Source organism: Mustelus asterias, chromosome 15 (genome assembly GCF_964213995.1).
Source record: "Mustelus asterias chromosome 15, sMusAst1.hap1.1, whole genome shotgun sequence".
Lineage (NCBI taxonomy): Eukaryota > Metazoa > Chordata > Chondrichthyes > Carcharhiniformes > Triakidae > Mustelus > Mustelus asterias.
This window is the reverse complement of record NC_135815.1, coordinates 8,557,730-8,579,448: the sequence shown is the minus strand read 5'-3', so window position 1 is coordinate 8,579,448 and position 21,719 is coordinate 8,557,730. Positions and strand designations below refer to the sequence as shown.

Below are 21,719 nucleotides of genomic sequence, written 5' to 3'. Positions count from 1 at the left end.
GCATGGTCGATCAACTTAACCCACACATCTTTGGAGTGTGGGACGAAACCGGAGCACCCGGGGGAAACCCACGCAGACACGGGGAGAATGTGCAGGCTCCAACAGAATTCCCAAGTCAGGAATTGAACCCAGGTCCCTGGAGCTGTGAAGCAACAGTGCTAATCACTGTGCCACCGTGCCACCCAAATCACCACCAGTCAGCTCTCCCCTTTGAGGGGACCAGCCAATGGTCATCTGGGACTATGGTGTCTTTACTGTAAGGTGTAGTAAGAACTCCCTACTTTTACATTCCACCAGCCACCCCCGCAATAAAAGCCAACATTTTCCATTCACATCCCTGTTAGCTCACTGTACCTGCTCACTAACCTCTCGCATTTTACGTACAACGGCCCCCAGAGTTGTGATTTCTAAACCAAATGCAAACTGAAATCCAAATTTGCATCACGAGTGCTTGGGGAAGACAGGGGTTCAAACCCAACTTGGTGACATTTCTAAAAGGGCTCGGACCTCAAAGTAAAGAATTTAACAAGGGAGCACTTTTACTTGTCAAAAATTGCCAAACTTGTATCTAAGCAACCCAAGCTGAAGTCATCTGGAGTGGCAGGTTTGAAGGGGACATTGTGTACTCCATGCCCTTTCTCAGGCCCCCACTCTGTGTGGGCATTGGCCCCACTGATAAATCTGTGGGCACCATTTTGTTTAGGTGTCCACTGACATGCCCCTTGGATATGTTAAAGAGGGTTCTAGATCCACATCAACAGAATAGGAAATTTGTAACCAACCTCACACCAACCTCTGACATGAGAATTTCCAGCCCCGTTGGGGTGGAATCCGCCATAGGAGATCCGGCAGCCCAGCCACTGTCTTTCAGCGGAATCGGACAATCCCGCTGGCAGACGGGGGCCAGCAAACCCCATCCTGTGGATTCTGTGTGGTGACTACTTGGGCAGGCGATGGCCTAGTGGTATTATCGCTAGACTATTAATCCAGGAACTCAGCTAATGTTCTGGGGACCGGGTTCGAATCCCGCCACGGCAGATGGTGGAATTTGAATTCAATAAAAGAAATCTGGAATTGAGAATCTACTGATGACCACAAAACCATTGTCGATTGTCAGAAAAACCCATCTGGTTCGCTAATGCCCTTTAGGGAAGGAAATCTGCTGTCCTTACCTGGTCTGGCCTACATGTGACTCCAGAGCCACAGCAATGTGGCTGATTCTCAACTACCCTCCTGGGGTAACTGGGGATGGGCAATAAATGCTGGCCAGCCGGCGACGCCCATGTCCCACGAGTGAATTAAAAAAGAGCAAGGCAGAAAAATCAGGTTCAGTTGAGGTCAATTTAAACCATTCACTACAATCGAGGATAGTTTGTTGAATTTGTGGGCCGCACCCTTGCCTTGTATCGGGAGATTGGGAATTCAGCCACTATCTCACTCCACAGACTTCAGCACGTCATTTCTGAAATCTAGGTGCAGTACTGAGGGCAGTGCTGCACTGCTGGAGGTGCCATCTTTGTGAAGAGCTGGGCCTGTCAGAGAGAGACACTCACCCCAACCGTGGTTCAATGGACACCGGTCAGACTCACACTCGACTCACGGTTGTTTGGGCTCGTTACAAATGGATAGCTCTCTTGAAGGCAGGAAGGGCCCTTACCCCTCCCAGCAATCCTTCACAGTGAATTCAACACAACATTGAAACATTTCTGCCACGTTAGTCAGGCGCAAATATTTATCATCTGAGATTAGCTAGTCTACAATTAAACCCAGACCCAAAACAAGCAGAGAATAAACTCAGGGCTTCGCCCATCTATGGAACTCAACACCATTTATCAGGCAGTGTTAATAATTAAGACCATAAGACAAAGGAGCAGATTTTGGCCGTTTCTCAACCCCATTCTCCCATCTTTCCCACATAACCTTTGATCCCCTTACCAATGAAGAACCTATCTATCTCTGTCTTAAATACACTCAATGACTTGGCCTCCACAGCCTCCTGTGGCAATGAATTCCATAGATTCACCACCTTCTGGCTGAAGAAATTCCTCCGTGGTTCTAAATTAATGGAGTCAAGGGAGGAATTGATGAATATTGCAATGAGAAAATGGCTCTAGTACGAAGGGCCAAATGGCCATGTCCTGTCCTGTATGGGCGGCACGGTGGCACAATGGGCGGCACGGTGGCACAGTGGCTAGCCTCACAGCGCCAGGGACCTGGGTTCAATTCCAGCCTCAGGTTAATGTCTGTATGGAGTTTGCACATTCCCTTGATGTCTGCAGGGGTTTCCTCCCACAGTCCAAAAGATGTGCGGGTTAGGTTGATTGGCCATGCTAAATTGACCCTTAGTGTTAGGATTAGCAGGGTAAATGCATGGGGTTATGGGATTAGGGCCTGGGTGGGATTGTGGTCGGTGCAGACTCGATGGGCCGAATGGCCTCCTTCTGCACTGTAGGGATTCTATGATTCTATCTGATGTTGCTGCTCCACTTTGTCAATTACCCTGCCAGAATTGCAAATTTTGAAACAGAAAAAAAATTAACTTTTCTCACAGCTGCCAAGTGAAAGTCCACATTTCCACTTTGGTTGCATGTTGTATCCAGTTCCGCACACTGCCCAGTCATTGAGGAACAGATACAGTTAACGTGGTCGTCAGCCTCACAGGTGCTGACGACAACAGATGCACGAGACCAGGAAATGAGATGAAATGAGAGAAAGAACTTGCATTCCTATAGCACCTAACTCGTCAGGATGTGCAATCCTGAAGCACGGTCACTGTCAAACTGTAGGGAGCATCGCAGCTGAAAGGGTTTTAAACATAAAACTCCAGAAAGCAACTTCTTTCAAGTTCATAATTTTAAAAAAAAGACAAGGCAAATTATTTTCCCCTCTATGACAATAAGTTGCCCCAAAATGCACCACAACTTTGAATCTGGTTGCTGGGTCCACAGTGTTTTTCTCCATTTTTGTCCTCCGTCCCTCTCCATTTCTACTCTTTGTCCATCTCTCACAGCTAGAACCTCATTCTCCAACCTTTCATCATTCTTATAGGTGAGAGTTCCGAGAATTGTCTAAAGGTTTCAAAATCTGGCTAAAGTGAATTTGGAATAACTTGCACTGTGTTGCATTTAGTTCCATTTATCCAATAATATCAACTTCCCCTTTTACTTTCCCTTATGAAGCTCGGCTAGCTCTAAATATAAAAAATGATAGTAAAAGCTTTTACAAATATATAAAAAGGAATAGAGTGGCAAGAGTGAATGTTGGACCCTTGGAGGACGAGAGGGGGGATTTAATAGTGGGAAATGAGGAAATGGCTGAAACTTTAAATAAGTTTTTTGTGTCGGTCTTCACGGTGGAAGACACAAATAGTTTACCGAATATTAACGATAGAGGGTTGGTAGGTAGAGAGGTACTCAATACAATTAATGTTACCAGGGAGGCAGTGCTTGGTAGACTAACGGGACTGAAGGTGGACAAGTCCCCGGGCCCGGATGGAATGCATCCCAGGGTACTGAAAGAAATGTCAGAGGTAATAGCGGATGCGTTAGTGGTTATTTATCAAAATTCGTTGGATTCTGGGGTAGTGCCGGCGGATTGGAAAACGGCTAATGTTACGCCGCCGTTTAAAAAAGGAAATTGACAAAAGGCGGGTAACTACAGGCCGGTTAGCTTAACGTCTGTAGTTGGGAAAATGCTGGAATCCATCATTAAAGAAGAAATAGCAGGCCATCTGGATAAGAATGGTTCGATTAAGCAGACGCAGCATGGATTCATGAGGGGAAAGTCGTGCTTGATGAACGTGTTGGATTTTTATGAAGATGTGACTAGTGCGGTTGACGGAGGGGAACTGGTGGATGCGGTGTTTTTGGATTTCCAAAAGGCCTTTGATAAGGTGCCTCACAAAAGGTTGCTGAAGAAGGTTGGATCACACGGAGTTGGGGGTAGGGTGTTAGCGTGGATTGGGGATTGGCTATCCGACAGGAAGCAGAGAGTCGGAATAAATGGGTGCTTTTCTGGTTGGCGGATGGTAACTAGTGGCGTGCCGCAGGGATCGGTACTGGGGCCTCAACTATTTACCATTTATGTAGACAATCTGGAGGAGGGGACTGAGTGTAGGGTAACAAAGTTTGCAGACCGACACAAAAATAAGTGGAAAAGTGAATCGTGTGGAGGGCGTAGAAGGTCTGCAGAGAGATTTGGACAGGCTGAGTGAGTGGGCGAGGATCTGGCAGATGGAGTATAACATTAACAAATGCAAGGTTATTCACTTTGGAAGAAATAATAGCAAATTGGATTATTATCTAAATGGAAAGAAATTACAACATGCTGCTGTGCAGAGGGACCTGGGGGTCCTTGTGCATGAGACGCAAAAACCCAGTCTGCAGGTGCAACAGGTGATCAAGAAGGCAAATGGGATGTTGGCCAATATCGCAAGGGGGATAGAATATAAAAGCAGAGATGTCTTGCTGCATCTGCACAGGGCATTGGTGAGGCCGCAGCTGGAATACTGTGTGCAGTATTGGTCCCCTTATTTGCGGAAGGATATATTGGCCTTGGAGGGAGTGCAGAGAAGGCTCACCAGGTTGATACCAGAGATGAGGGGTGTTGATTATGAGGAGAGACTGAGCAGATTGGGTTTGTACTCGTTGGAATTTAGAAGGCTGAGGGGGGATCTTATAGAGACTTATAAGATAATGAAGGGGCTGGATAGGGTAGAGGTGGAGAGATTCTTTCCACTTAGAAAGGAAACTAGAACTAGAGGGCACAGCCTCAAAATAAAGGGGGGTCAGTTTAGGACAGAGTTGAGGAGGAACTTCTTCTCTCAGAGGGCGGTGAATCTCTGGAATTCTCTGCCCACTGAAGTGGTGGAGGCTACCTCGTTGAATATGTTTAAATCACGGATAGATGGATTCCTGATTGGTAAGGGAATTAGGGGTTACAGGGATCAGGCGGGTAAGTGGAACTGATCCACTTCAGATCAGCCATGATCTTATTGAATGGCGGGGCAGGCTCGAGGGGCTAGATGGCCTACTCCTGCTCCTATTTCTTATGTTCTGAACATAGAAAAACTACAGCACAAAACAGGCCCTTCGGCCTCACAAGTTGTGCCGAACATATCCCTACCTATAACCCTCCATCCTATTAAGTCCCATGTACTCATCCAGGAGTCTCTTAAAAGACCCTATTGAGTTTGCTTAACATGCTTTTAAACTTTTTAATTTAAATTTTGCTTCTCTCCAGCGCTACCTGCATTTTCACCCTCTTCCCTTTCACACTCATCTCTGCTGCCTTCAGTCCCTATCTCCTCAATATCTCTGCAATCATATTTATCGTTAATTGCTTCCTTACTGATGGGCGTATCCTGGAATTCCCTTTTCATTTCTCTCCCACACTCTTTATGACATTCCATAATACCTGCCTCTGTGACTAAGCTTTGGATCATCTGGACGAACGTTGCCCTTGGTGTTAAACGTTGTTCCATTGTGCTCCAGTCAAGTGCCTTGGGGTGTTTTATCACATTGGAGGTGCTATTTAAATTAAGTTCTCGTTGCAGACAGGCTCCACTTATCTTGATCTTCAGTTCTGTCCAGTACCCTTGGCCCACCCAACCCCAGTAATCGCCTGGCTCCCCAGGGCTGTACTATACAATCTCCCCTGCCCTCTCCAAGCCGCTCCCAGGTTCACTTCACTTGCCCCCACCCACACTCAATCCTCTCACCAGGTTTCTGTACTTTCTTCTGCTCACTAAAAACACCTTTCCTTCGACTTTAATGAAGGGTTTAACATAGAAACATAGAAACTCTACAGTACAGAAAGAGGCCATTCGGCCCATCGAGTCTGCACCGACCACAAACCCACCCAGGCCCTACCCCCATATCCCTACATATTTTACCCACTAATCCCTCTAACCTACGCATCTCAGGACACTAAGGGGCAATTTTAGCATGGCCAATCAACCTAACCCGCACATCTTTGGACTGTGGGAGGAAACCGGAGCACCCGGAGGAAACCCACGCAGACACGAGGAGAATGTGCAAACTCCACACAGACAGTGACCCGAGCCGGGAATCGAACCCAGGTCTCTGGAGCTATGAGGCAGCAGTGCTAACCACTGTGCTACCGTGCCGCCTACGTTTTGGCTCTCCGGTCAATGGTGGAAGGTTGTTCCTCTGTAACTCCACTGCACAATATAAACACTTGGGGAACACTAGTGTGGGTCTGAGAATGGATGGCAGGCCAGTTACTGATTGTACTGACACAGCAGCTGGATCACAACATCAAACATTCAACTGAAAAGGTTAAATAGAGAGAAACACAGACAATTAAACTTGCCAACAGAAAACTGCTGTTACATGTTCCTACAAAAATTACATTTCTTCCCCCCCTGTTCTCTTTCTTTCTCCTCAGATTTCTTTTTTCTCTCCCTCTCTCCTTTCTTTTTCACACTCTGTCTAGTCTGCTGTTCCTTCCTCTCCTTTGTACACACCTTCACTCTTTCTGTTCAATTCCACATTTATTCTTAAAAAAATCACAGAAAAGTTACAGCGCAGGAGGCCATTCAGCCCATCTTGTCCATGCCAGCCCCAGGACACCCAGGTGCCCTTTCTAATCCCACCTTCCTGCACCCGGCCCATAGCTTACAGCACTTACGGTGCAGATCCAGGTACTTTTAAAAGAGTTTAGGGTCTCTGCCTCGGGCAGCGAATTCCAGACACCCACCTCCCTCTGCATAAAGAAGTTCTTCCTCATATTCCCTCTCCACCTACTGCCATTTATAGAAATCATAGAAACCCTACAAAGAGGCCATTCGGCCCATCGAGTCTGCACCGATCACAATCCCACCCAGGCCCTACCCCCATATCCCTACATATTTTACCCACTAACCCCTCTAACCTACGCATCTCAGGACACTAAGGGACAATTTTAGCATGGCCAATCAACCTAACCCGCACATCTTCGGACTGTGGGAGGAAACCGGAGCACCCGGAGGAAACCCACGCAGACACGAGGAGAATGTGCAAACTCCACACAGACAGTGACCCAAGCCGGGAATCGAACCCGGGTCCCTGGAGCTGTGAAGCAGCAGTGCTAATCACTGTGCCACCCTTTATTCCTGCTTTGTTCTTCACTTTTCTGCCTTTTTCCTTCCCTTGTTGATGTTTTGATCTTCCTATTTCACATTTTCTTCCTGTTCTCCATGTTCGTTCTCCTCACTTTTCTCTCATTTCTCTTCTGTCTTTGGCTCCGATTTACTCTCCCTTGCCTTCCATTCACTTCACTCCACACTCTCCTTTTCTTCACTCCCTTTCTCTCCTCCCACTTTTCCTCTCTCCCTCTTTTCTCACTCTGTTTTCTCTTTCCTTTCTTTTTCCACTCTCTCATTCCCTCTATTCTCCCTTTCACTGCTCCTTCTGTTTTTCACACACTCTCTCACTCTGTTTTCTCTCTCTTTTTTCTCTCTGTTTTCTCTCTCTCATTCCTTCTATTTTCTCTTCCCCCGTTTTTCACACTGTTTTCTCTCCCCTCTCTTTTCCCACTCTTGTCTTTTCTCTCTCATTCCCTCTATTTTCTCTTTCCCTCTAATTCTCACACTCTCTGTTTTCTCTCTCTCTCTCTTTCCTCTGTTTCTCACACTCTCTCTTTCCTGTTTCTCACTCTCTCTCTCTCTTTCCTCTGTTTCTCACACTCTCTCTTTCCTCTGTTTCTCACTCTCTCTCTCTCTCTTTCCTCTGTTTCTCACACTCTCTCTCTCTCCTCTGTTTCTCACACTCTCTCTCTCTCTTTCCTCTGTTTCTCACTCTCTCTCTCTCTCTTTCCTCTGTTTCTCACTCTCTCTCTCTCTCTTTCCTCTGTTTCTCACACTGTCTCTCTCTCTTTCCTCTGTTTCTCACACTCTCTCTCTCTCTTTCCTCTGTTTCTCACACTCTCTCTCTCTTTCCTCTGTTTCTCACACTCTCTCTATCCTCTGTTTCTCACACTCTCTCTCTCTCTCTTTCCTCTGTTTCTCACACTCTCTCTTTCCTCTGTTTCTCACACTCTCTCTCTCTCTTTCCTCTGTTTCTCACACTCTCTCTTTCCTCTGTTTCTCACACTCTCTCTCTCTCTCTTTCCTCTGTTTCTCACACACACTTTCTCTCTCTCCCCGCTCCCACTCCTTACCGAACTTCATGAGGGAATCTTCTTCCCAGTTGGGGTCCCTGCCCCGGTATTGGTTCCACAGAGAGGCATAGTGATAGCGGGAGTTCACCCAGCCGGAGCTGGCGGCCAGCGCGATGATGTCGAAGATAATGGCCAGAAGCAGCAGCAAGGGGAGAATCCAGCGGCAGCGGGGGAAGGCGAGCCCGCACTTAAACATGGTCAGGCTGGGGGAGAGAGACACAGAGACAGAGGGTGCAGCTCCCGGCAAAGCCACACACACACAACACAGAGCAGCGAGAGCCTGTGATCGCTCACACCCAGCACCAAGCACTCTGAGGGAATGGAGCAGTGATCACTACCTCTGGCTCATTCCCACTCAGCCCACACCCCTGTGACATTGCAGGGAGGGGCAAAGGCGCCACCGTTTGCGAGACATTACAACACACACAGCCGGCATCAGGTTACAGCAGCTGGCAATCCTTCTTTCATTGTTAACCCCTGTTACCCTCCAACTTCCAGGAGTCGGTTTCTGACCAATCTTTCAGGGAAGACGGTGGCAGCAGTCACTGGGCTAGTAAACCAGGGTTGGCAGGAGTCACTGGGCTAGTAAACCAGGGTTGGCAGGAGTCACTGGGCTAGTAAACCAGGGTTGGCAGGAGTCACTGGGCTAGTAAACCAAGGTTGGCAGGAGTCACTGGGCTAGTAAACCAGGGTTGGCAGGAGTCACTGGGCTAGTAAACCAGTGTTGGCAGGAGTCACTGGGCTAGTAAACAAGGGTTGGCAGGAGTCACTGGGCTAATAAACCAAGGTTGGCAGGAGTCACTGGGCTAGTAAACCAAGGTTGGCAGGAGTCACTGGGCTAGTAAACCAGGGTTGGCAGGAGTCACTGGGCTAGTAAACCAAGGTTGGCAGGAGTCACTGGGCTAGTAAACCAAGGTTGGCAGGAGTCACTGGGCTAGTAACCCAGGGTTGGCAGGAGTCACTAGGCTAGTAAACCAGGGTTGGCAGGAGTCACTGGGCTAGTAAACCAAGGTTGGCAGGAGTCACTGGGCTAGTAAACCAGGGTTGGCAGGAGTCACTGGGCTAGTAAACCAAGGTTGGCAGGAGTCACTGGGCTAGTAAACCAAGGTTGGCAGGAGTCACTGGGCTAGTAAACCAAGGTTGGCAGGAGTCACTGGGCTAGTAAACCAGGGTTGGCAGGAGTCACTGGGCTAGTAAACCAGGGTTGGCAGGAGTCACTGGGCTAGTAACCCGGGGTTGGCAGGTGTCACTGGGCTAGTAAACCAGTGTTGGCAGGTGTCACTGGGCTAGTAAACTGGGGTTGGCAGGTGTCACTGGGCTAGTAAACCAGTGTTGGCAGGAGTCACTGGGCTAGTAAACCAGGGTTGGCAGGAGTCACTGGGCTAGTAACCCGGGGTTGGCAGGTGTCACTGGGCTAGTAAACCAGTGTTGGCAGGTGTCACTGGGCTAGTAAACTGGGGTTGGCAGGAGTCACTGGGCTAATAAACCGGAGTTGGCAGGAGTCACTGGGCTAGTAGCCCAGGGTTGGCAGGAGTCACTGGGCTAGTAAACCAAGGTTGGCAGGAGTCACTGGGCTAGTAAACCAGAGTTGGCAGGTGTCACTGGGCTAGTAAACTGGGGTTGGCAGGTGTCACTGGGCTAGTAAACCAGGGTTGGCAGGAGTCACTGGGCTAGTAAACCAGGGCTGGCAGGAGTCACTGGGCTAGTAAACTGGGGTTGGCAGGAGTCACTGGGCTAATAAACCGGAGTTGGCAGGAGTCTCTGGGCTAGTAGCCCAGGGTTGGCAGGAGTCACTGGGCTAGTAACCCAGGGTTGGCAGGAGTCAACACTGGAACTCCTCGATAACAAGGACACCTATATCAGACTCCTATTTATTGACTACAGTTCAGCCTTCAACACTATTATTCCCACAAAACTAATCTCCAAACTCTGTGTCCTGGGCCTCGGCACCTCCCTGACCCTGAACTTCCTAACTCACAGACCACAATCAGTAAGGATAGGCAACAACACCTCCTCCACAATCATCCTCAACACCGGTGTCCCACAAGGCTGTGTTCTCAGCCCCCTACTATACTCCTTATACACCTATGACTGTGCGGCCAAATTCCCCTCCAATTCGATTTTCAAGTTTGCTGGTGATGCCACCGTAGTGGGTCAGATCTCAAACAATGACGAGACGGAGTACAGGAATGGGATAGAGAATCTGGTGAACTGGTGCGGCAACAATAATCTCCCCCTCAATGTCAACAAAACAAAGGAGATTTGTCATCGACTTCAGGAAGCGTAAAGGAGAACATGTCCTTGTCTACATCAACATGGACGAAGTAGAAAGGATCGAGAGCTTCAGGTTTTTAGGTGTCCAGATCACCAACAAACTGTCCTGGTCCCCCCCATGCCGATACTATAGTTAAGAAAGCCCACCAACACCTCTACTTTCTCAGAAGACTAAGGAAATTTGGTATGTCAGCTACGACTCTCACCAACTTTTACAGATGCACCATAGAAAGCATTCTTTCTGGTTGTATCACAGCTTGGTATGGCTCCTGCTCTGCCCAAGACTATAAGGATCTACAAAAGGTCGTGAATGTAGCCCAATCCATCACGCAAACCAGCCTCCCATCCATTGACTCTGTCTACTCTTCCCGCTGCCTCGGCAAAGCAGCCAGCATAATTAAGGACCCCATGCATCCCAGACATTCTCTCTTCCACCTTCTTCCTTCGGGAAAAAATATAAAAGTCTGAGATCATGTACCAACCCACTCAAGAACAGCTTCTTCCCTGCTGCTGTCAGACTTTTGAATGGACTTACCTTGCATTAAGTTAATCTTTCTCTACACCCCAGCTATGACTGTAACACTACATTCTGCACTCTGTCCTTTCCTTCTCTATGAACGGTATGCTTTGTCTGTATAGCGCGCAAGAAACAATACTTTTCACTGTTAATACATGTGACAATAATAAATCAAATCAAACCAAAATCAAATCACTGGGCTAGTAACCCGGGGTTGGCAGGAATCACTGGGCTAGTAACCCGGGGTTGACAGGAGTCATTGGGCTAGTAAACCGGGGTTGGCAGGAGTCACTGGGCTAGTAACCCGGGGTTGGCAGGAGTCACTGGGCTAGTAACCCAGGGTTGGCAGGAATCACTGGGCTAGTAACCCGGGGTTGGCAGGAGTCATTGGGCTAGTAACCCGGGGTTGGCAGGAGTCACTGGGCTAGTAACCCGGGGTTGGCAGGAGTCACTGGGCTAGTAACCCGGGGTTGGCAGGAGTCACTGGGCTAGTAACCCGGGGTTGGCAGGAATCACTGGGCTAGTAACCCGGGGTTGGCAGGAATCACTGGGCTAGTATCCCGGGGTTGGCAGGAGTCACTGGGCTTGTAACCCGGGGTTGGCAGGAGTCATTGGGCTAGTAACCCGGGGTTGGCAGGAGTCACTGGGCTAGTAACCTGGGGTTGGCAGGAGTCACTGGGCTAGTATCTGGGGTTGGCAGGAGTCACTGGGCTAGTAACCCGGGGTTGGCAGGAGTCACTGGGCTAGTAACCCGGGGTTGGCAGGAGTCACTGGGCTAGTAACCCGGGGTTGGCACGAGTCACTGGGCTAGTAACCGGCAGCTCCAGGCCATTATCCTGGGGGATAAAAGCCAATTACTGTGGATGCTGGAATGTGAAATAAAAACTGAAAATGCTGGAAAATATCAGCCGATTTGATATGGTCTGAGCTCCTGCTCTGTCTGAGACCGCAAGAAACTACAAAAGGTCGTGGATGTAGCCCAATCCATCACGCAAACCAGCCTCCCATCCATTGACACTGTCTACACTTCCCGCTGCCTCGGAAAAGCAGCCAGCATAATTAAGGACGCCATGCATCCCAGACATTCTCTCTTCCACCTTCTTCCATCGGGAAAAAGATACAAAAGTCTGAGGTCACGTACCAACCGACTCAAGAACAGCTTCTTCCCTGCTGCTGTCAGACTTTTGAATGGACCTACCTTGCATTAAGTTGATCTTTCTCTACACCCGAGCTATGACTGTTAGACTACATCCTGCATTCTCTCGTTTCCTTCTCTATGAACGGTATGTTTTGTCTGTATAGCACGCAAGAAATAATACTTTTCACTGTATACTGATACATGTGACAATAAATCAAATCAAAATCAAATCAGATCCGATAGTTGGCATGGAGACAGAACAGAATTAATGGCTTCAATTCCCTGGCTGTTCACACCAGCGGGATTCTCTGGTCCCTCCAGCAGCGCACCCCTATCCACCAGTCTCACGGCAGTGCTGTGAGATCAATGGGACATCCCATTGACAGCGGCGGGACCAGAGAATCCCACCGCTAGCGATCAGCGCGCCAGCATCCGCCACTGGGAAACACACAGCACGGTGGCACAGTGGTTAACACCGACGCCTCACAGCTCCAGGGACCTGGGTTCGATTCCCGGCTTGCGTCACTGTCTGTGTGGAGTTTGCACATTCTCCCCCGTGTCTGCGTGGGTTTCCTCCGGGTGCTCCGGTTTCCTCCCACAGTCCGAAAGACGTGCTGGTTAGGTGCATTGGCCATGCTAAATTGCCCCTTAGCATCAGGGGATTACCAGGGTAAATACATGAGGTTACGTGGGATAGAGTCTGGGTGAGATTGTTGTTGGTACAGGTTTGATGGGCTAACTGGCCTCCTTCGGCACTGTAGGGATTCTATGATTCTAGGAGGCCAGACAATATTGCGCAATGTTTCGAGTCTGGATGATTCTTCGACAGAGCTCTGGGGACATGGGTTCAATTCATAAATTACATGAATTAATAAATCTGGAATTGAAAGCTAGTCTCAGTAACGGTGATCGTGACAAACTATCTTCGACAGTCGTAATAATCCATCTGGTTCACTAATATCCTTTAGGGAAGGAAATCTGCCATCCTTACCTGGTCTGGCCTACATGTGACTCCAGAGCCACAGCAATGTGGTTGACTCTTAACTGCCCTCGGTAATGCTTGCCAGCCACTTAGTTGTAGCAAACCAGGACAGAAAGGTAAAACTAGATCGAACTGCAAGGGTTGAAGAAGGTGGCTCGCTACCACCTTCTCAAGGGCAGTTAGAGATGCGCAACAAATGCTGGCATAGCCAGCGACGCCCACATCACATGAAAGAATATATATGTTTAAAAATCAGTATGGTTTTCAGTACAGCCAAGCATGCTGCATTCTATCACTTGAGGTATACTTTTATATATATATATATACACACACACATACACATATACAGTCTCCAGATACACAGGCTACAGTGCATACAAATTTGGCTTCGACATCTTGGGTCGAGCTCTAAGTCAGAACAAGCCCCACTTTAGAACTGGAGGACAAAATCCAAGCTAGCGTTCCAGTGCGGTACTGAACGAACGCTTCTCTTTCACAGGTGCCATTTTTCAGATGGAACATTGAAACCAGGCCCCTCCTGTTCTCTCTGGTCTAGACTAATGTGAAAGATCCCATGATCTCACCTGATGAAGGAGCAGCACTCTGAAAGCTGTTGGACTTTAACCTGGTGTTGTGGGACTTCTTACTGTGCCATTTTGAAGGAGCCATGATGTGGAGATGCTGGCGTTGGACTGGGGTAAACACAGTAAGAAGTCTAACAACACCAGGTTAAAGTCCAACAGGTTTATTTGGTAGCACAAGCCATTAGCTTTCGGAGCGCTGCTCCTTCATCAGGTGAGTGAGATTTCAGTTCACAAACAGGGCATATAAAGACACAAACTCAATTTACAAAATAATGGTTGGAATGCGAGTCTTTACAGGTAATCAAGTCTCAAAGGTACAGACAATGTGAGTGGAGAGAGGGTTAAGCACAGGTTAAAGAGATGTGTATTGTCTCCAGCCAGGACAGTTAGTGAGATTTTGCAAGCCCAGGCAAGTTGTGGGGGTTACAGATAGTGTGACATGAACCCAAGATCCTGGTTGAGGCTGTCTTCATGTGTGCGGAACTCGGCTATCAGTCTCTGCTCAGCGACTCTGCGTTGTCGTGTGTCGTGAAGGCCACCTTGGAGAACGCTTACCGAAGATCAGAGGCCAAATGCCCGTGACCGCTGAAGTGTTCCTCAACAGGAAGAGAACACTCTTGCCTGGTGATTGTCGAGTGGTGTTCATTCATCCGTTGTCGTAGCGTCTGCATGGTTTCCCAATATACCATGCCTCGGGACATCCTTTCCTGCAGCGTATCAGGTAGACAACGTTGGCCGAGTTGCAAGTGTATTACGTGAGAACACCATCCACCTGGTACATGGTACTTGATTACCTGTAAAGACTCGCATTCCAACCATTATTCTGTAAATTGAGTTTGTGTTTTTATATGCCCTGTTTGTGAACTGAAATCCCACTCACCTGATGAAAGAGCAGCGCTCTGAAAGCTAATGGCTTGTGCTACCAAATAAACCTGTTGGACTTTAACCTGGTGTGAGACTTCTTATTTTGAAGGAGAGCAGGCGAGGTTCTTCCTGGTGTCCTGGAAAATATTTATCCCCTCATCAACATCACAAAAAAAATAAACTGATTACCCAGTAATTATCATATTGCTGTTTGTGGGATCATGCTGTGCATGCATTGGTGGCTATATTTCCTCCTCTCAGCTATTCCAAGTCTATTGGATTATGATGATCCACTGGGCCAAATTCCAAGATTTCAGGATTTTTACTAGTGCACTAAACTTTAAAACATATTTAATTGGCTGTAAAGTGATTAAAGTTGTCCTGAGGCTGTGAAAAGCATTATATAAATGCAGGTCATTCTTCCTGAACACACACATACACTCACATGCACACACATGTGCATGCACTTGCACACATACATGCATATATACATGCATGCACACATGCATGCATACATACATGTATGCAAACACACACATGTGCATGCACACAAACATGCATACACATGTGCACGTACATGTGCACATATACACACACATATGCACACACATGCATGCACACACACATACGCATGTACCCCCCACATACATGCACACAGAAAGGATCCAGCCTCCCATCCATTGACTCTGTCTACATTTCGTGCTGCCTCGGCAAAGCAGCCAGCATAACTCACGCACCCCGGACATTCTCTCTTCCACCTTCTTCCTTCGGGAAAAAGATACAAAAGTCTGAGGTCACGTACCGACCGACTCAAGAACAGCTTCTTCCCTGCTGCTGTCAGACTTTTGAATGGACCTTCCTTGCATTAAGTTGATCTTTCTCTCCACCCTAGCTATGACTGTAACACTACATTCTGCACCCTCTCCTTTCCTTCTCAATGAATGGTATGCTTTGTCTGTATAACGCGCAAGAAACAATACTTTTCACCGTATACTAATACATGTGGCAATAATAAATCAAATCAAATCAAATCAAACACATATGCATACACTCCCTCACATACAAACACACATACACACACACACATATACACACATACACAGACACATACGCACACACACACAGACACACACGCACACTCAGACACACACACACTTACACACAGACACACACACTCACACACACACACACACTCACACACACAGACACACACACACACATACACACAGACACACACACACACATATAGATTCAGTTCAGCTGCTGACCGGGTGTTCCTGTGCCCATTCTCCATGACTGCACCATTGCTGATGGCATTGCAACCAGAGACTCATTTCACTCTGGGACGGTGAGTAATGACTGCCTGACCCACTGTGCTGGCATTAGCTGGACAGCTGAATCTGACTCTTCACACAAAACATTCCAGATTGTGATAACCCTCTTTAGGGGAAAGAAAGGAGTCGTCCTTTAGCCGCATTCAAGCCACAGGTGCCTGCCTCCCACCGTCAGAAATATTCAAGCGTCAGTGCCGGAACCTTTAGTACCGCCAAGTGTTTTCAAACTCCCTGGCCTGACTCTGCCTCTGACAGGGTTTTCTGTCCAGTAAACAACTGCCGCTGTACCTGATTCCTCAGTAATTTCTGGAAATTTGTAAACCATTGTTTTCAGCATGAACATTGAGGTTGCACTCACTCTGTTTCATATGGAGACTGAACTTGTTAATGTTTTCCTTGGGTTTCCCCAATCTGCAGAGTAACTGAAGGTGGGACATGGTGCACTCGGTTTAGACGATTGAACTCGTCAAATTCTGTTTGCACGACATGGGATAATAGAATATTTACTATCAGAATTCTCTAACCCATTCCAAGTCTATTGGATTTCCTGGGTCAAATTCCAGGATTCAGGATTTTTACTGGTGCTTTCGGAATTCGCATTCAATGATTCCAGCCATTTGTCTGTGAAAATCATGACCTCTCCCCTCACCCCAGCCCCCCACTGCCTAAACTCACCTCCCCCTCCCACCTCCCCTCCCTCAGACCCCCTCCAGCCATCTGTTTGACTTGAGAGTAGCTGGGAGCTATACCAGAATCGGGGCACAAACTGACCAACATCAGCAGCTGAGATAACATCACAGCACGACTGAGTGTACTCAGTGCCACATATCAGAGAAAGGAGCTTTCCCTTAATCACGCATAGCATCAATGGGGACGAAGTAGAAAGGGTCGAGAGCTTCAGGTTTTTAGGTGTCCAGATCATCAACAACCTGTCCTGGTCCCCCCATGCCGACACTATAGTTAAGAAAGCCCACCAACACCTCTACTTTCTCAGAAGACTAAGGAAATTTGGCATGTCAGCTACGACTCTCACCAATTTTTACAGATGCACCACAGAAAGCATTCTTTCTGGTTGTATCACAGCCTGGTATGGCTCCTGCTCTGTACAAAACCACAAGAAACTACAAAAGATCGTGAATATAGCCCAATCCATCATGCAAACCAACCCATCCATTGACACTGTCTACACTTCCCGATGCCTCGGAAAAGCAGCCAGCATAATTAAGGACCCCACATGCCGCGGACATAATCTCTTCCACCTTCTTCTGGCGGGAAAAAGATACAAAAGTCTGAGGTCACGTACCAACCCACTCAAGAACAGCTTCTTCCCTGCTGCCATCGGACTTTTGAATGGACCTACCTCGCACTAAGTTGATCTTTCTCTACACCCTAGCTATGACTGTGACACTACATTCTGCACTCTCTCCTTTCCTTCTCTATGAGTGCGCAAGAAACAATATTTTTCACTCTATCCCAATACATGTGACAATAATAAATCAAATCAAATCCATCACAGGTTTAAAAGGGCAGTTATTGTTACATATTGAAAGTTGTTGAGTTTGCTGCATGGGTTGTTGCTTAGGCTGCTGATATTGGTGTGTCTGTCGGTGAGTCTGCCCATTTTATTGGTGGGTTTATTAGTCGAAGGCTAATGGGATGTTGGCCCCTATTTCAAAGAGGGTTGGAGTATAAGAGTCGGGAAGTCTTGCTTCAACAGTACAAGGTACTGGTGCGACCACACCTGGAATACTGTGAGCAGTTTTGGTCCCTTATTGAAGGGAATATATTATTTCATTGGAGGCAGTTCAGAGAAGGTTCACTAGGATGATCCCCGGTACGGAGGGATTATCTTATGAGGAAAGATTAAACAGGTTGGGACTCTACTCATTGCAATTTAGAAGAACGAGAGGTGATCTCATTGAAACATAAAAGGATTATTAAGGGATTTGACAGGGTAAATGCTGAGAGGATGCTTTACCTCTTGGGAGAGTCTAGGACCAGGGGGCAGAGTCTCAGAATGAAGGGGCGACAATTTAAGACTGAGATAAGGAGGAATTTCTTCTCTCAGAGGGTTGTGAGTCTTTGGAACTCCTTGCCACAGAGAGCTGTGCGGCAGAGACTTGTGTATGTTTGAGGCTGAGATAGATTGTTGATCAGTAAGGGAATTAAGGGTTACAGGGAAGGGGCAGGAAAGTGGACGTGAGGAATGTCGGATCAGCCATGATCCTATTGAATGGCAGAACAGGCTCAAGGGGCTGAATGGCCTACTCCCATTCCTATTTCTTATGATCTTATGGAATTTATTTATTGGTTAATCTATTGCCATTGTTTGTAGATCAATTTAACTGATAGGGCGGCACAGTGGCACCGTGGTTAGCATTGCTGCCTCACAGTGCCAGGGACCTGGGTGAAAGTCTGGCCTCAGGTCACAGTCTGTGTGGAGTTAGCATGTTCTCCCCATGTCTATGTGGGTTTCCTTTGGGTGCCCTGGTTTCCTCCGACACTCCAAAGTTGTGCAGGTTAGGTGGATTGGCCATGATAAATTGACCCTTAGTGTCCCAAAATGTGTAGGTTTAGATGGACTAAGCCATGGGAAATGTGTGGGGTTACAGAGATAGGGTGGGGGAGAGGGTACAGTGCAGATTCGATAGGTTGAATGGCCTCTTCTGCACTGTAGGGCTTGCTAATGTTAACGAATGATTTTACTGTGGAGTTGCTTTATGTGAAAGAGTGCTTGTGTCAGCCATGCTTCAACTAATGGAACCTACCCCTGAGTCGGGGTCATGGATTCGAGGCTCAGCCTAAACACTTGAGCACAAAATCTAAGCTGACACCCCAGAACTGAGAGAAGACTGCACTGTCAGATGTGCAACCTCTGACGTGATATTACACAGAGGCTGCATCTGCTTCCTCTTAACTGGACTAAAAGATCAAGTAAAAGATTATTTATTAGTCACAAGTAAGGCTTACATTAACACTGCAATGAAGTTACCGTGAAATTCCCCTCATCGCCACACTCCGGCGCCTGTTCTGGTCAATGCACCCTAACCAGCACGTCTTTCAGAATGTGGGAGGAAACTGGAGCACCCGGAGGAAACCCACGAAGACACGGGGAGAACACAGTCCATACAGACAGTGACTCAAGCCTGGGACCCTGGCGCTGTGAGGCAGCAGTGCGAACCACTGTGCCGCCTCTTAAATAGTGGTGCTATTTTGAAGAAGTGGAGAATTCTGGTCAACATTTATCATTCAAGTAGTTTATGTAGACGCTGCTGCGGTCACATTCCCTACATTCCAGAAGTTAATTCAGTTCAAAGTACCTCACTGGCTATAAAGCAATGTTTTAGCATCCGGAGGTTGTGAAAGATGCTATATAATGCAAAGTCTTTTCTTTCCTTTGCTGGTGTCATCTGTAGTCTGTTGGCACAGTTTGTGACTGCCACCTATTTTCCTTCCTTTATTTTTTTCAATTAGACCTATTTCGCACCAGTTGTGACGTGGAACTCAATGTGATGCTAACTCATCCAGGGGGCACAGTGGCACAGTGTGGCGGCACGGTGGCACAGTGGTTAGCAATGCTGCCTCACAGTGCCAGGGTCTCAGGTTCAATTCCAGCCTTGGGTCACTGTCTGTGCGGAGTCTGCACGTTCTCCCTGTGTCTGCATGGGTTTCCTCCGGGTGCTCCGGTTTCCTCCCACAGTAGAAAGATGTGCGGATTAGGTTGATTGGCCATGTTAAATTGCCCCTTAGTGTCAGGGGGATTAGCAAGGTAAATATTTGGGGCTACGGGGATAGGGGCTGGGTGGGATTGTGGTCGGTGCAGACTCGATGGGCCGAATAGCCTCCTTCTGCACTGTAGGATTCTATGATTCTATTCCATGAAATTCTGGCATTGCCAAAGGGGCGAGGCAGGGAAGTAGGTCCCACAAGAGCATGCCTGCACAAGAGGGGCCCAATGACCTCTGCCAGTGCTGTGACAATTCAATGGCTTGTTGTAATGTCAGTAAGAAGTCTCACAACACCAGGTTAAAGTCCAACAGGTTTATTTGGCAATAGCTTTCGGAGTCTCAGGCTCCTTCATCAGGTGAGTGAGGACTTGTGTTCACAAACAGGTCATATACAGACACAAACTCAATTTACAAGATAGTGGTTGGAATGTGAGTCTTTACAAGTAATCAAGCCTTAAAGGTTCAGACAATGTGAGTGGAGAGAGGGTTAAGCACAGGTTAAAGAGATGGGTATTGTCACCAGCTGGGACAGTTAGTGAGATTTTGCAAGCCCAGGCAAGTTGTGGGGGTTACAGATAGTGTGACATGAACCCAAGATCCCGGTTGAGGCTGTCCTCATGTGTGCGGAACTTGGCTATCACAGTTTCAGACTTGATTACCTGTAAAGACTCGCATTCCAACCATTATCTTGTAAATTGAGTTTGTGTCTTTATATGCCCTGTTTGTGAGCACAAGTCCTCACTCACCTGATGAAGGAGCGAGACTCCGAAAGCTTGTGCTGCCAAACAAACCAGTTGGACTTTAACCTGGTGTTGTGAGACTTCTTACTGTGCCTACCCCAATCCAACGCTGGCATCTCCACATCATTGTTGTAATGTGGCAAACTGTACAGAGCAAGCTCCCACAAACTGCGGGAATAGGGCCTGGGTGGGATTGTGGTCGGTACAGACTCGATGGGCCGAATGGCCTTCTTCTGCACTGTCGGAATTCTATGATCTGTAGAGACCAGGCTTGGTGATGTGCCAGGAATTCAAGTTGAGCTTTGGAGTGAATAAAGAAAGTGAGCCTTGTACATCAGTGCGTTCAGCCTGAACGAGCAGGTAGGGTGATTAACAGCTCCTCAGTCAAACTCCAACATGCCTGGTTTCATAGCATCAAGTTCCTGAACGGAAAGATTTACTTTGAGTGAGAAGTCTTACTGAACTGGGAGTCCAAGGTTTTTTTCTTAATTCGGTCATGGGATGTGGACATCGCTGCCAGGCCTGCATTTATTGCCCATCCTTCATTGCCCTTCATTGAGAAGGTGGTGGTGAGCTGCCTTCTTGAACAGCTGCAGGTGGTGTAGGTACACCCACAGTGCTGTGAGGGAGGGAGTTCCACAATTTTGATCCAGCGACAGTGAAGGAATGGCTATATAGTTGCCTGTTAGGATGGTGTGTGGCTTGGAGGGGAACTTGCAAGTGGTGGTGTTCCCATACACCTGCTGCCCTTGTCCTCAGTACCAAAGTTTATTTATTAGTCACAAGTAGGCTTACATTAACACTGCAATGAAGTTACTGTGAAAATCCCGCAGTCACCACAGTCCGGCGCCTGTTCGGGTTACACTGAGGGAGAATTTAGCATGGCCAATGCATTTAACCAGCATGTCTTTGGAGTGTGGGAGGAAACTGGAGCATCCGGAGGAAACCCACGCAGACATGAGGATAATGTGCAAACTCTGCACAGACAGTGACCCAAGCCAGGTATTGAACCCGGGTCCCTGACGCTGTGAAGCAGCAGTGCTAATCATTGTGCCACCGTGCCGCCCCTACCGACTCAAGAACATCTTCTTCCCTGCTGCCATCAGACTTTTGAATGGACCCACCTCATATTAAGTTTATCTACACCCTAGCTATGACTGTAACACTACATTCCCTCTCCTTTCCTTCTCCCCAATGTACTCTATGAATGGTATGTTTTGTCTGTGTAGCGCACAAGAAACAATACTTTTCACTGTATCCCAATACGTGTGACAATAATAAATCAAATCATATCAAATCAAATAGCAGTCACGGGTTTGGAAGATGTGATTGAAGAAACCTTGGCAAGTTCCCACAGTGCATCTTGTAGATGACACACACCACTGCCACTGTTTCCAG

At 47.6% G+C, this 21,719-nt stretch overlaps 1 protein-coding gene across 1 annotated transcript in view; it reads right to left on the bottom strand.

Moving 5' to 3' along the window:
* Positions 1-8,532, bottom strand: part of perp (p53 apoptosis effector related to pmp22) — a 30,079-nt gene extending 21,547 nt beyond the window's left edge. Inside the window, exon 1 of the mRNA XM_078229434.1 lies at positions 8,161-8,532. Coding sequence (XP_078085560.1) covers positions 8,161-8,356 — 196 coding nt within the window. The 5' untranslated portion in view covers positions 8,357-8,532. The remainder of the gene's footprint in view (positions 1-8,160) is intronic.
* Positions 8,533-21,719: the final 13,187 nt, after the last annotated feature.